This window comes from Dysidea avara, chromosome 6 (assembly GCF_963678975.1).
Source record: "Dysidea avara chromosome 6, odDysAvar1.4, whole genome shotgun sequence".
Taxonomy (NCBI): Eukaryota; Metazoa; Porifera; class Demospongiae; order Dictyoceratida; family Dysideidae; genus Dysidea; species Dysidea avara.
This window is the reverse complement of record NC_089277.1, coordinates 4,276,882-4,293,085: the sequence shown is the minus strand read 5'-3', so window position 1 is coordinate 4,293,085 and position 16,204 is coordinate 4,276,882. Positions and strand designations below refer to the sequence as shown.

General features: G+C 38.6%; 1 protein-coding gene across 1 annotated transcript in view; it reads left to right on the top strand.

Moving 5' to 3' along the window:
- Positions 1-2,410: 2,410 nt before the first annotated feature.
- The window catches only part of LOC136257441 (profilin-4-like), a 14,255-nt gene continuing 461 nt past the window's right edge, over positions 2,411-16,204 (top strand). Inside the window, exons 1-4 of the mRNA XM_066050652.1 lie at positions 2,411-2,705; positions 2,766-2,902; positions 3,007-3,141; positions 14,600-14,705. Coding sequence (XP_065906724.1) covers positions 2,786-2,902; positions 3,007-3,141; positions 14,600-14,705 — 358 coding nt within the window. The 5' untranslated portion in view covers positions 2,411-2,705; positions 2,766-2,785. The remainder of the gene's footprint in view (positions 2,706-2,765; positions 2,903-3,006; positions 3,142-14,599; positions 14,706-16,204) is intronic.

Here is a 16,204-nt window from a genome sequence, read left to right as displayed (position 1 = left end):
TTTTCAAGTTAACACCACACAGTTGAAAAAGGTTAGTTTTGATTTTGCTGAAGGCCAATGTGCATCATATCATGCAGGAGACTATGGGTGTGACTCCAACAAAAGTTGAGGCTGTTCACCATAATGATCACCTTTTGTATAAATACAAGAGGTGAACATCAAACAAAAGGTGATCATCAAAGAGTATAGTATATGGTGTTAATAGTACGAATGTCCAGGGGCAATTCCAGAGTGGAACCCCCTTTTAAAAATCTGGATCTGCCCCTGATGTCAAGTGCAAAATGATTGTACTGAAGGTCAAGTGTCAAGCTTATTACAAAGCTGGATGGAGAGCATGCATATGTTGCACATACACGCATGCAGCTATGTAGTGCACATTACTAGGCCTATCAAATCCTTGTCTGGAGAGAGCTCCATGTTAAAGTGGATGACCTTAGCGGGATGCTGTGTCCATCCTAATAAGCATGGCTGTGGTTTCTTGCCTTGTAAAGAAGCATATATCAGCAGCTATGTATGTGCATGCACACCTCAAGAGAATAATATTGAACCATATAGTCAGTGCCTTTCTAGATCATGCAGTCATCATCATGTATACATATAGCCCCACTCATGGGTCCAAACTGTAACCGATAACATGTTGGAGAATGGTTCCAATGCTGTTATCAATCACTACAGTTATTGCAGTGTAATTTGACCTCTCAGGAAGACAAACCTGAACTTCTCCCCAGAAAGATGTTGCAGTTACAAAACATTACTTCAATAGACAGAGGAGACTTGCTACACCTGTCAGAAAGTCATGAAGATATAACAGCAACAAACAGCATGAAGTCACAGTAGAAGAAGCTCATGTACAACCAGAATAAATTATTTCATGGCCATCTAAAAACACAATGTACACTATTTTACTAGATGCACCACTGACATAGCTACAGTATGTGGTTAACCATGTGTGCATGTGTCTGCATGTGTATGTGTAGTGTGAGGCAGCAATAGCCAAGTGGTCAAAGCATTGGCCTGGGAATATCAGGTGCTACCATGTACATCAGCATGCCAGATCTCTACTATTCAATGCAGTGAATACATAGCAGGTGTGCGGCAGAATAAACTCAACGGGTGGTCATAGCAGGCAGATGAGCCCTCACTCATGATCATTTCCAAGAAGTTAATGTATATGCATCTAAAACTGTTTGTCAAAGGCAGTAGAGGCTCGCAGCAAGGTCACCTTATTTCTTGATTCCAATCTGCACATTTAGCTGACTCGAATTGGAATGACTAAAATATTATATGTATATAGCTAACATTTGCACATGGTTTTTTCAATGTACAGTGATGCTTAACGAGACAATAACTATTTTGAAGTTAGCTATATGTACTATACAAACTAGCTATTTGAAGGTTAGCTAGAAATCTTACTGAACTGTTGGTTGCTAACTAAAGATGCATACCAATCTGGGTAGTTGGAAAAGGCGGATACGGTCGGACGCGGACACGGACACAGACATTTTCAAAAAGGACTTTTACATTTATGTAACAGTTATTTTTCATACCTAACGCTGTTTTTACAGTAGTCTTCACCTCCAGACCCAGGCGTCGATCTTTTCATAGTGCTTATCCATTTATAAGCGCACGTGCAAAGGATAAACTAACACTCTAAAGATCATAGATCACGTGAATGCACTATTTCATGATGGAAGTGGCCCAGAGTGACTAAGCTTTAAGGTAAATGCACTAGCTGTGCATATAAACATAGCAGAAGGATGGAAGTCCCTCCACTCTTGTTCCACAGGGTTTACAAACCTGGTAGCCTTCAAGATCGAGATACTCTAATCGAGCAGTTAGAAGCTGAAATAACAAGTCAAGTGTATACCGTACAGTGTAAGAATTTGACGAATTCATTATTGTCAAATATTTACAAGGAAAATTTTGACAAATGTGCTGACTTCAGTATTCTAATTAACCATTCATGTGAACTTTGACGAGGAAAAATTTGATGAATTGCAACAATTCGCTAAATCCATCAAATTTTTCCCTCGTTAGCTAAATTATTACGTTGTATGGTAATCAATAATCACCTCCTGCCTGCGCATCAGTTTTTGTTCCATTGGGTGATAGGAAACAAGCAATATAATAATGATGGCCTTACCACTTCAGAAGTGACACCATCACCTGGAAATGAATGCATGTATATCCACCAGCAGCTTACTGAGCAACTTGCTATGTGCAGTAGTGGGTGCATATATAATTGCAGTTGTCTTTTATTAAAAGGTGACCTGACAGAAAATAAAGAAAGCAAAATTACTGAATGTATAGTGACACCGAAACTTCAGGATAGGTAGTTCACTAAAGCATCACTGAGTTTTCATGACAAGCTAAGTCTGCTGAGTCACATGCTCATGACGGTCAGGACTCGCCCCGGGCGCAGGCCCTCCATTTGTCGAGCTCTTAGTGTGTGCCGGCAGTGAGGGGAATGGTTTCTGGACAAGAGACTAGCATCGGAGCTCAGTAGTGTCATACTTGATAGACCCTCGATCGCCGGCAAATAATCTAGCTACGCTACCGTAACAGCAAGCGCAACACTCAGCAAACCAAATTACCAAAACAGGGTTGTTCACCTCTACTGTTTTCTGCAGAAAGTTTATCCATATCATCACGTTGTTTTAATTCATGTGTCCAGTAACTCTGCACCTGGAGCAGTTTCCATGCTTGTACGTATAATGATAGATAATAGAGTATAATAATGCTAACTCATGGTGGGCTTTAATTAGGTAAGATTAGTACGTCAATAATGAATTTACTCCAGAACTTAATTCATGAATCACTGGTCGCAACTGGTCACGTGGAGTGTGCGGCTATTATTAGAAGAAAAGACTCTTCAATTAGAGCTACCTCGGTGGGATACACGGTGAGTACATGTCGCCATAGGTTCTCTTCTCTCTCGAGTTGAGAATCTATTCAGGCCAAGATTCAGGCTCATATCGTGGTACTTTATTTGTTATAATCTACTAGCCTAGTGCAGAACAAATAGAAGCCATCACAGCGGCGTTCAAGAATCCCCCACAAGCCAGAGAACACGGCATTTATTTCAATGGAGCTTCTTACTGTTGCATCAGAGCAGACAAGAACTCTGTCTACGCCAAAAAGGTAATACTACCCTTAAATAGTAGCCTAGTACCCTAGTCTGGCATAGCCAGACTTTTGGTCCTGCAGCACCAATCAGATTGCAGCATTTTCTCATGATGTTATTCATCCGGCTGTAATCAGGATTCTTAATGATATTCAAAGCAGATGTTGTGGGCATTGTTGAAGACTCTGGGGTTCTACCTTAACTGAATATAATTCCCCACATGACAATTAAATTCCAAGATGCACTGATAATTGGATAATTGGATAATTGGCTCACCAATTAGACAGTCAGTTGCTGATATGGCAATTTCTAACATTGGTAATTGGTACAAACACTCTATGAAACGATATTACTACCGATAGTTTGTATGGCAAAAATACCATTATTTGCATTGCAGTATTAATTTTAAAAGTGTTTTGCTCAGTATACAAATAGAAATCTTATTTATATAGCACTAAGCTACGAGAAACCATACAAATGTGTGTGCAAGTGTAGTGGTTATTGTAAAAAATTCTTACCCAGACCAGAGTTCATGATATTATAGGAGCCCTTATAATATTATGAACTCTTGCTGTTGCGCTAAGAATAAAGAACTGTACCACAGAATGAACTAAATCTGCTGTATAGCCAGCTAGAAAATTTGTTAACTAATCAAAATACGCAGGGGTGTCAGAGTAAAAGTGAAAGTGGTAAGGCTCAGTCTGGGGGCATGCCCCCAGGAAATTTTAAAATTGCACATTATTTTAGAGAATAGAGATGCCATTTGGAGGCACTCTTTGGACTGTGGTACTGTGTGCAAGGTGCTAGCAGGGGTACTGTAATAGAGGCCATTGTAGTTAAAATTTCTGGTTATCAATACTCAAGATACAATAGCACCTGTAGTACTATTTGATTTACATTTTAAAAATTTACAAATATCGGATTGGTATAATCGGTATCTGCTCTCTAAGGTACAGATTAATCGGATATTAGTACAATTGAAAAATCCTTATCGGTACATCTCTATGCTAGAGTTACCAGACCCTCGCTGTGCCAGACTACTAGTACCCTGTGTGGTAGTCTAGTGTAGTCAGACTGGCTACGCTGTACTGTTGAGTATGATATTATAGACAGTTCTCAAGACAGTTTAAATAGCTTATTCATTATCTTATATTTAAAGCACTTGCATGGGCGAAGATCAAATGAATCAAGAGTGTTATTATTTCCATACAACAATGAAAGGAAAATACGGCACTGTTGATCACATGTGTATAATATTTTAAATCGCCGGAGGTAGCCAAAACGATGCTATCTGTTTGTTTTATGACTAAACTTGTTCTTTATAGACACTTACCAATTGTCTGGGGGCTGAAAACCAACATGGTTTGATGGACAAAGTGGTGTGTGATATCAGGATTTTTATTTCGATATGTTATCGATACGATATTGGGGTAAATATCGAAATTTCGATACGATTTTCGATAATTTTTGATTGTGTGGGTGGTATAATTGCGTGGGTGGCCGATATTTATAAATATGCTTGAAATACAATTTACACACAAACTATTGCATAAAACTAATAATAAGCCTAGGAAACTGGTAGACAAGTTTTTAAAGTGGCTAGATAGTACAGAACCAACCTTCATTTCTAGCGTGATTGCACAATCACACACTAAATGCTGTAGATTTATCAAAATATTCTTCAATATTTGATAATTATTGCAAAATATTACCTTTTCGATAAATATCGAAATCTGCTAAAGCAGTATCGAAAATTGATACGATAACGATATCGACAAAATTATCGCGAAATCGATATTTTTTCGATATATCGCACATCACTAAAACAAAGACGACCAGAAAGCACTTTGTACCAGTTGAAGTACCGCCACACTCATACAATATGAGCACTCTGGGCGTGCTCTCAAGCCGACTACAGCACTCAGCTTCATCTGGTGCTGTATTAGTCTTGGCTTGCCCACACCCTTGTGCTATTATTTCCATATTACACTCGTGGTGGTGCATTAACTAGTATAAGTACTTTGGAGTGAAAGATCAAAGCAAAAATAGTGTTACATTTGCCAAACAGAACAGTTTAAGTGACCACAGTGCTATATGCATGACCACAGTGCTATATCATACAGTACAATAGTAACTGTATAGTAGGGACCACAAAGGAGTAGGCTTGACCCATGAAATAACATCACCCAAAAACCAGCTTTGATTTTCCCAGATGACGATGAGGCAGTATTGGTTAGGTAAAACTAAGCCCAATCAAGCTTTCAGATCGACCAGAAATGCTTTTAACAAGTTGCTACAGAATTTAATTTTTTTAATTCTATGGAATTTTCTATTGACTGAGTAACTGACTGACTGATGCCTTCAGACAAGCACAACTCGATAAGAGCTAAGGCTATGGGCTTGATTTTTTCACTGTTTGACGTCGCTTCGGCCTGAGAGGTGCCTTTTGGCATACCACAGTATGTACAATGCATTCTCCATGAACTTACCAGTGACCTCCTTTGTGTCCCATTCATCTTTGCTGACAGCCAAAAGTGTCAATTTAGCGGTAGCATGTGATGGCTTCCCTTCATAACAGAAATTGTCCGTATTTTTTATAGTGGCTATTTTGATTGCAGAGGTGGTTTTGAACAGTTCTTGATTTATACTGCTGTGTAACGGGTTGAACATAGCTGACAGTGAAGCGCAATGGATACTTCACTTTTCAGACGACAATTAATATAATTGGGGTGCGCGGCACCATTTTTTTTGGTATTCATGGATTGCAGAGGTGCTTTTTGAACAGTTCTTGATTTGAAATGCTGTGTAGCGGGTTGAACATAGCTGACAATGAAGCATAATGGATACTTCACTTTTCAGACAATAATTGATATAGCTGGGGCGTACGGCATTTCAGATGCGTGGGTTCACCAGTCGTAATAAAATTATTTACAAAAAAAGTTAACAAACAAGTATACCAAAAATTGGAATTTTCAACTAGAGTAGGGACCATAGCACATCGATAAAAAGTACTGAAACAAGTTGGAGTAGTCCATGATATTAAATCACAGTAAAACAATAAGAAGTGTTATATCCCTACTGTGCATTTCTGTTGCGGTATCTTGAGCATAGTAGGGATATAACACTTCTTATTGTTTTACTGTGATTTAATATCATGGACTACTCCAACTTGTTTCAGTACTTTTTATCGATGTGCTATGGCCCCTACTCTAGTTGAAAATTCCTAATTTTTTCATGTACTTGTATACAGTACGAAACCACATATTGGTGACTGCAGTGCTATATTGAGGAAGTTACAGCACTGTACGGGATTAGTTATGTGGCACTTGACCCTAAAATTGAGAAGACAAGGACGGTTAACTGGAGAAGAAAGCATCCCAGAGTGGAGGAAAAAGCACTCCAGAGGGTCTTCACAAAGTCAATTGTTTTACTGAAGGCTTGCTTGGTGAGTCTCAAATAGTTTCATGCATGTTTTGTTCGAGATCAATTATAGCATAGATATACTATACACATAGGGATTGGAAACGGAACCCGCGCACTAAAACATCCGTGTTTCGGTTTGCGTCATCATGCGGTTACTAAGGACGAGATGGCGAGCAGGTGTGCCCGTAGCTTATCTGTTTGTGGCTAACCTCACTTCAGGATGAAGGAGTTAAGTCTCCCAGGACAGTAACAAAAGTTTGAAGAGTTTGCAAGAACCATGTTTCGGCGAATTTGTGGTAGTGTCACCATAGATATTATCTATGGTGGCACATTGGACGCTGGCGATTTATCCAGATTTGTCAGTGTGACAGTGTCTGTTTAGTGACTGATTTTCAGCTACCCATGGCCTTGTAGTCGTGGAAACGGAACTTAATCTATTCCTTACTGTACTGCAAGTGTGTCCGCAACTATCGGACACCACCAGGCGATGTTCAATTCCCGAGTCGTATGATTAGATGAAGCCGGGAGACCTGTATGGAAGCCTTACATTACAGACTATGCAGTGGATAAACATATGATTGATTGGTCCCAGTTATGATTTATTTCAGTGGTTTACTACACACCAATAAAGAAACCAGATGAAAGAAACCATTGCTACAAATGGCTAAAGCTATAGGGGTAGCCCCACCAGTACAGAATGCATTAAGTCAATGGTTCTTTGATAATCTTTCACACTGTAACTAATGAAGAAACCATATATTTCAACTGTACAGTGCAATATGTGTACATTGATTATGAATTACAAGTGTGCAATGTAACTATGTGTTTTACGTCAGTTCTTTTGAAGGTAATCCGACCGTTTAAATGTATAATTTGGTAGTGCATCTTGAGCTCTTGCTTGTCGGTCACCAGTACACTGTCATTTGCTGTTCTTTGATGGATGTCTAATCATGTGGCTTGGGTGATTTCTTCAAAAATTTGTGTCATCCCTTTCATCCCCATACCATATGGCACTGGTTTCAGAGCAATCCAACACACCCATTACACTTCCCTAGTGTGGTAGTAGTTGATGATATGGTAAATTGTTATCTGGCATTGCGTAGAAGTCCACTAAAACTGAACAAGTGAAAAGTGGTAAGTAGTGAATTTATACAGTATGACAATTAATACAATAAATCAAAGGTGCCCTTTACACCACACACTGTACATAGATATTGAAACAAAACTAGCTGAGCTGCTTCCCAACACAGAAAATTTGTGAAAACTCAACAAGCATGAGAGGGTGTGACCATAACACAATTTGCTTACCTCCTGACCTACTAGTAGTTTTGTGCATTAATAACAACAAGCTCCTGTGGTCACACACGCATTCCTGTTATCATGTTCGTCACTAGTTCACCAATTCGTTACATTACTAGTCGACAAATTCACAACCAATTGACAAAAAAGGACATTGAAAATAAGCTCGCGCTCGTAACTACGGATAGTATCTATGGTGACTGTTTAGCGCAAGCGAAACATGGATGGTTCTTGGAGCTTGTTATGTCACATTGGGAATTTGTACAGAGATGTCACGTGAGTTACCTCCGTTTCCAATACCGTTGTAAAGTATATTGTATCTATGGTTATAGCATCCTGGCTGTGCCTTGTGCTGTTTTTGTCTCTTGCTCACTCTTTTTGTGCTATGTTTTTTTTATATAGCTTTCGTGGAAATGTTTTAACTAATACAGAACTATTATGCCTGGTGACAATGATGTAGTATTCTGGGTATTGCAACAATGGGTTACATTATAGATAATAGAGTAAGTATATTAATATGTGCTCTATTATCTGTGATTACAGTCAGCATTCTGAATGGCCTCAATGACATTTCAACATACTGCACTCTCATAGGTATGGGTTGGCAGTTCTCCCCCTACCATGCAATAGATGATTCTAGATATTTCTATTAATAGGTCACTTATTTAATTCATCCTAGGGACTATATGCGTTGTAAGTCATTCGTACATATATCAAGCATGTGTTCCATTCTACACCTCACAAAGACATCAATATACTCAGTCAGCATCACTAAAGTTTTCCACCGGTATACAAAATACGCTGTCATTTGCGAAAGATTTCCCACACATAATTTTCCCAATCTATGGCATTTCCCATTGGGTATATAGACTTTTTATTTCTTTCTACAACCATGTTTGAAGACAGTAAGTACTGCAGCACTTGAAATACTATATATGTAACAAGCTAAACAGTGTAAAGGTTTCATGATGAGAATTGTGATTGTTGAATTACCAAACTTTCCCACATGTAACTTTCATGCCTGCGGTAGTATATGTACAAACTGGCATGTACCCTAACTAGTTCGGTTTTATCCAACTCCAACCCCATCCTACGTAAAGAGGGAGTACATGTGCTTTCCTTCAGACATTTTATGTTCAGGTGTGAGACATGTTGGTTATGCACACAGACTGGCAAGAGTTAACTGTGTTTATTTTATTTATTTTTATTTATTAATGCTTTACAGCACAAGTGCTGAAGGTCTGTAGGACACCTGGTCCTACAGCCTGCTCAAAGACTTTAGCTACTTAAGGTGTGTTTGAAAAGTTGGAGATTGGGCAACAAAGTTTCAACATGCTTCCTTGAGAAAACATTACCTAATATGCTAACCTGAAATACAAAGTTGTCACAATATACAACAAACTCACTGAAGATTGATTTCGAAATGAATTAAAATAATGGCATGTTTACTGTCCCTGCCGATTTTTGATCTCAACAGTTCTATTTACAGTGAAGATGTACAGTACTGTCACTGGCTATATATTTGAACTAATTATTGATAAAAAGCTTAGCTTTATCTGCTACATTTAATGCATTAGGCCAAAATGTTGCATATATTGTACTACTACAAAAGTATGGAGTATTTCACAATTTGGCCTTGGAGTGTACAGTGTAATGCAATAAAGATCCTTTTTAAAAATTGCCATGTGAAGAGCTGATATATGTGACCAGATTTTACAGAACCGATCCAAATCGCACATCAGGCAAAATCAAACTAACACCACCAGTGGATAGCTGCACTATCGTACTACAAGTTTTGACCCTCAGCACTACTCAAACTACACGAGGCTGGTTTTTACACACGTCTTTTCTGGGTGGTGTGGAGTGCCCAAATGGCGGTTTCAGGCCTTGTGAAGGACCTGGCTTGGCAAGAGTCAGTGGTTTACTGGTGGACAGCCTTATAATGTTGGCCAGACGTGTTCTCTGCTGATTTTGCTACATATCAGCCACTAAGGAGCCAGCACAGCCCTGTAATCTGGTGTCTGGACTCCAATCGTGGTCTGCCTCCATTTTGAGGTCTAACTTTTGCCCTCCCTGCCACCCCCCAGCCTCCACCCCTTTGTGAGCACTCGTGATACTACTTCGCTCGTCCAACTGCTCAGATTTTCTATCTTATTTGGCGGGAAACTGTACAAGCAGCTACAAGTACTGGAAGTGGCTTGAAAGGTAACAGATTGATGCATCTTTTGTGTAAATTTCATACGCGTGCTTGCTATCCTTGGAGAGTTATGCTGGCTTCAATTCTTTAAAACCGTTTATCTCGGAACTTCTAATGTGCGATTTGGATCGTTTTTCCAAAATCCAGTCACATATATATAATATTTAATAGTTATACCACAGTTGCGGGTGTATATGTCAGCAAAATCCCAAGCAGCCGTGGTATAAGTGATATATACCACTTGGGGCACACTCGCCCAATACTAACGAGAACTCATCCCGTTTGTTTTATACGGTAGCATCTGAAAATCTATCGTGGTTTTAAAAGCGTGGGCTAATAGCCATCAAAACATTGTCCATACCATTAATACATCACTATGCTTCAACACGCTATGTTAGAAAACTTGCGATTGTGGGATGGAGTTTATATTGTTATCATTTTTGTACTAAGTTAAGCCAACTAACTTCGCTATTGGGACAGTAAGTAAGTTATGATATTACTTAGGACTGTAAGTTACTAACCTATTTCAATGTAACAGTAGTAGCTTTGCTGTTCTGTGGTCTGTTCAAAGGCTGATACGCAGTGGGTAGAAATATGCATCCACAATCACCCAAACGATTATTTTATACCTTCATTATCCTTTAGTAACAACCAACTAGTGTATCTTAGCCTATGTACTAAGCTTCGCAACTACTACAAAAACGAGTCCCACAATGCAAAGCTCTATGTTGCTCAATATAACGAGTCAAAGCGTACCATTTCTTTGAACTGGCTGGGCATCAAAGTCATTGGCAAACCGCTTTCCCATGATATTGCCTGGCCAATATGCGAGTTAAACACTGAGCAGCACCTTTGAATGCCCATGCTAAAGTGGTATATATATATACCAATTTGGTGGAGAGAGCTTTCTATTGTAGTGTTTGTGAGAAAATATGAAACAATTATCTTAATACTCAACCTTATCATTGATATGAGGCTTGTGTTCAGAGTTCTAGTGTTTCGATTTTCCACTTGTGAAACAATAAAAAAGGTGGGTTGGCTGGGCCCATGAAACAACTAATCAAGCTTGCTTGGTGTAATATTTGTATTACAAATTCTTGGTACGGATATGTAATTTGCAAATTCCCTATAGGGGAGAGACTATAGAGATGAATAATTAATGTGGACTCTTGTGCATAATGTATAAATCCTTTATTGCGGGTGGGCTAGCCAAAATGATAAGTGAAGCTTATTGTGTGGTTAACAACGATTCGTAAGATATAGACTTTATCCACAGTGATGTCATGAGCACAAGATGGTTGCATTATTTGGGGTACTAATGTACAGGCGCCCATAGAGAAATTGTTTTGATCGATCATATTTCAGCTAGGGAAGGAAATATCGAGCTCTAAGCAACAGGTATGGGTACAAGACAACACAAACAATTTGTATTACATGGTGGAAAATTTTCAAGATAGTGCTTGTTTGCTGTGGTTTTTGCTACTTTATACCCATACCAGTTGTCTACTGGTTGCTGGTTGGTATCTTTCTTCACAAGTTAAATAATAATCGATCAAAAGAATTTCTCCATAGGCGCCTGTACATTAGTACCCCAAATGATGCGACCATCTTGTGCTCTTGACGTCATTGTGGATGAACTTCATGTTGGGGGAGGGGGTGCATGATATGTCATGTTTTTAATTCCTTGATGATTATTGAGTTATTGAGGAATTCACAAGAAAGATAGTGACACAATCATGAAATCTGTAAAGATTTTCCTCGTTAGAAAGGCTGCTTAGTATGTAATCTACACTATCCTTGCTGCTTCTGTCAGTAAGTATACTTTATCGATCTCACTTACTTTTTGTTTTTCACATTGTCAGTACTTCATAGAATTTTGGAAACTGGTTTGTTGTAATGTTCTCCAACTAAATGGGTCAGGTGATTATATTCCAGACCAACCGTAATTTTAAGGCAACATGATATTAGTACTATTGCAGTAAAAACTTTTCCTGCAAAAAATGTTATACAATTGCAGATGTTTCCTTGTTGTATACAAGGAATTCATGCGAAACATCTGCTGGAGTTGGAAAACGAGAAACTGAAATCAATTCAGCAGTTCCACCACTAATGTCTGTTGTTTTTCCTCTTTCATTGTGTGCTTGCATTCAACGGAATTGTAGTGTACTCTTTGCAAGCACTACTAGTGGTCTCTGTAGTTTATAGTAATTATTTATATTGGCCCATTGTGTTATACTGTGTATAAAAATATTTAGTAGAGAATTAATCTATTCAGGTTTAGAGTGTGCCTTTGTTACCTTTGTGCCAACTAAATATGTATTTCTGAGTTATATCATGTGCTAAGCTGGCTTAGCAAAGTCCAGAGGTTGGGTTACAATATCAACTTTGGCTGGTCAGTAAAGTCCCTATACTTTCATTGCTTGTCTTAATTCTATTGCTTAATATAGGTACATAGTATCAAGAGTTCATCCCTTTTTTATTATGAACTCTTGATAGTATGTAATGAAGTCATGTGTGTAAAAGACCATTTTTTAATAACAAAGGTAAAGGGCCTCAGATGACCAGATTATAGTATTATCAGTAAATTTAGACTACTGTGATTACATTATAGTTGTTCATGAAGCCATCCTTTTTAAACCAGGCACACGCCCACAGCCGGCCGAAGGCCGGCTGTGGGCGTGCGCCTGGTTTACTGAAATTGTTTTCGTAAAAGTGTGTGTGTGTACCTATCTATCTACCTATGTTTGTCCATACGCACCCACGTGAGCAAAATTGGTAAAAGCAGCTTTTACGTAAGAAGTAAAAGTGAAATGAAGTCTGTATTAAACTTCTGCACAGGTGAACTTTGCTCTGAGGTGGTTTCTTTTAGGCGGACTGAAATACGGGTGTGGTGACTTTCCTCAGACTACCTTCCCCTTGAGGTTTTCAGGCATTTAGCAACTGAAAAACAACGGTGCAGGCCTCGTACACTGCCAGGAATAGCCTATCGCTTCGAGTTGAAAGGGGGCGTATCCCTTACGTACGCTAACGAAAATGAAGAGCAGCTTTGAGGCTTTGTCGAGAGAATTTGTGGGAAAAAACGCGTTAGTCACACTATAAAACAGTTTAGAAGATAGTTTTGTGCGTAATATGTTGGTAAAAGCGGTTTATTTAACAAACGCTTCCTTAGCAGTGCATAGCAACGTAATTGAACGAATTACGAATATTTCATGAATTACGAAATACAAGAAATAGCTAATTATATTATTGCACAACCCAAACTACCCTATTTTAAAGTAGTAATACATAGTTGGTTAATTCATAGTAGTATATACTGTCTATAGTTATTCCAGATGAGTTAGCTAGCTGCATGGCGCCTGGTTTTTAGAAGTAGCACAACATCAACTTGTTTCATAAGTGGGGAATTTTGTGATATGATCTGTATGCCAAGGAATTTTTTTTTTATAAGAAAGTGTTTTACCTGTATGAATATAATGGATTTATGAAAAATAGCACAAGCCTAAATTTACGGTATAAAGCATTGAATGCAATGGGTGAAATATTTGTGTATTATTCTGTAAATCTTTTGAATGCCTTTTTCTTAGTGAAGGAAGGGACTAACAATAAAAACCTGGATATCATCTTATTTGCCTATTCAAGAGGAGTTGGAAAGTCTTTGTTTTGTTGCAGAGGACCCAATGATACGCAAGTTATGAGCGTTTGTTTATATCATGTCAAAGCGATTGATTTTCCTTCACAAAGTTTGCCTTTGTATGCAGTGAAGAACAGTTATACAATACCCAGTAAATGATTCCCCTACACGATGGTGATAATTTCAGCCCGGTATGTCAATCCGTTTATAAGTTATGCACCTATCAATTTTAAGCCCCACCTACCCCAGGTTGGGCAGAGGTGGGGATTTGCAAATGCTACGTGACAACCCCTGGGGACAGCTTCGAGTTACAAATCCCCTACTAATTTGTATTATTTATTCTGGGTATCACTAACAATATGGCAAGTATGGCTATTCGTGTTGCAAATGCCCCTACTCTGGGGATGAGTTTGGGTGACAAATCCCACCCGCTGCCTGAGCTGGGGTAGGTGGGCAAGACATTGATAGGTGCATTACAACCGTTTTAGTAAGCGCCTGTAATTTATTTTCCCTATACTTACTGTACAAATTGATTTTTCTGTTGTTGCTACTTTGTAGGGCTGTAATTCTGAAAGTTATTGGCGTATGAGGCTGAAACTTTGCCAGAGGGTACACTTGGCTAAGTAGAATATAAATATTTAATGATCAGGAATTCAAAAAATGCGCTATTGTGTTGGGTTTTCACAGATCCTGTCTAGTCCTTGGTGGTGTTGTGTAGCTGAGTCACATCTTCTTAGAGTGTACACATGCATGTTAGCCCATTTTTTAGCAACAAGAGTTTCTTGTCCTGTGATTTGTTGTGAGGTGCTGTGTATTGCACAATTTATTTTTGCCATTTGTCCTCATGCCCATTGTATAATGTATATCACAGTATGTTTGTGTGTATACAAAGAATATTATACAGATGGTTCTCTCTTTTGTACAGGCTAAGTCAGGTTTCATAGCAGTTCGGACCACTACACTGATCATATTCGGATCTTATTCTTCGTCAATGTATCCTGCTGTGTGTGTGGAGGCTGTGGAAAAGCTTGGTATGTAAATAGGTCAAATGGGACAATGTAAATTACCCTTACTTACCTCAAGTATGTGACCTCCATTTAGTATATTTACTATAGGTCACAAATGACAACTTTCAGGTACTGTGTATACCAGTTACAGAGTTAGTCCTATAATAGCAGTGTGACCATGATATCCGGTATTTGATATTCCAAAAATACCAGAATACCCGTATCCCATATAGGCTGGCACTACATTGTAACCTGAAACCTCACAGTTTACTGTTAGACAGTACTTGTAGTCACCACCAATTCATTATCACATACCTTAATTGAAAGACCTGATGTTTGGCCTCCCTCAAAGGTCATGCAATGAATAAGCATATATGTAAAACCAAGAGTTCATAATACCTACATATTGTTTTGAATTGAATTATGGCTTGGACGCTTATTTCTTTCAAGCAACTTTTTACCCTGGCTAGTAAACGAGACTGGCATTTATATACCTGATCAGCATTCATGAGTCAACTTCATACCTTGGTGTTGTACTCTTTTGGACTCTCTTCTCTTTGTTGTTTCCCTCAGCATATTTCACAGATTCAAGCTCAAAATGAACTCTATAAACTGTTCTTCACTTTATCATTCATAACACCACCTGGAATTGCTAAAAATAATAAATGCATTAGACGCTTGAGACTTGGTGTTTATTTTTGTTATGATGTTGTATACCCCCAGCGACTAAATGGGACCAGGCATTTATACAAGACCGGCCGTAATTCGAGACAATACAGTATATTATAAACTCCTGGTAGTACTAGTTCACAATTCTATATCATGCTTTACTTTCAGCTTTGATCAGTCCACACATAATTTTTTTGTGTGCAGAATACTTTCTAAAAGATCTAGACTTGAACAAGTTTAATACTGAAATTTGATTGACCGAGAATATGGTTGTTTCTAAATCCCTAGTGGTGCCACAGTCATGTCTTATAGAGACCATGCTCTAAGGCATCGGAGGTAAGTATCTGGGAAAGACTCTAGCTGCGTTTGCCAACATTAGGACTGAGCCTTACCACTTTCACTTTAACGCCCCTGCGGTGTATAGCCAGCAATTATGTGCCTGTAACTTTGGCAACCCATGGATAGTAACAGCTGTACTGAGAATTAGAGAAGGTGTACAGGCTACAAGGTGCAACAACATTTTGTATTCTAAAGTAGACTTCAAAGCATAGGGTTCTACAAAATTTAGTAACCCTCAGGTCCTGAATTCCATAGAACCCTGTATTTTGCAGGGACTAAATTTTGTAGAACCCTGTTTTTCAAAGTGTATTGTGTTGAAAGTGTTTCGGGTTGATCTGAAGGCTTGTTTGGGCTTAGTTTTTACATAACCATCAGGGCTGGTTTTTGGGCATTTTCTTCATGTGCCATGCCCAAAACTTTGTGGTCCCTTCTATCATACTGTATGATAGTCAGGTTAGTACACTGTTCAGTCCATGCACATTTATTTAACCACATTTGTAACCAGATATTAAAAG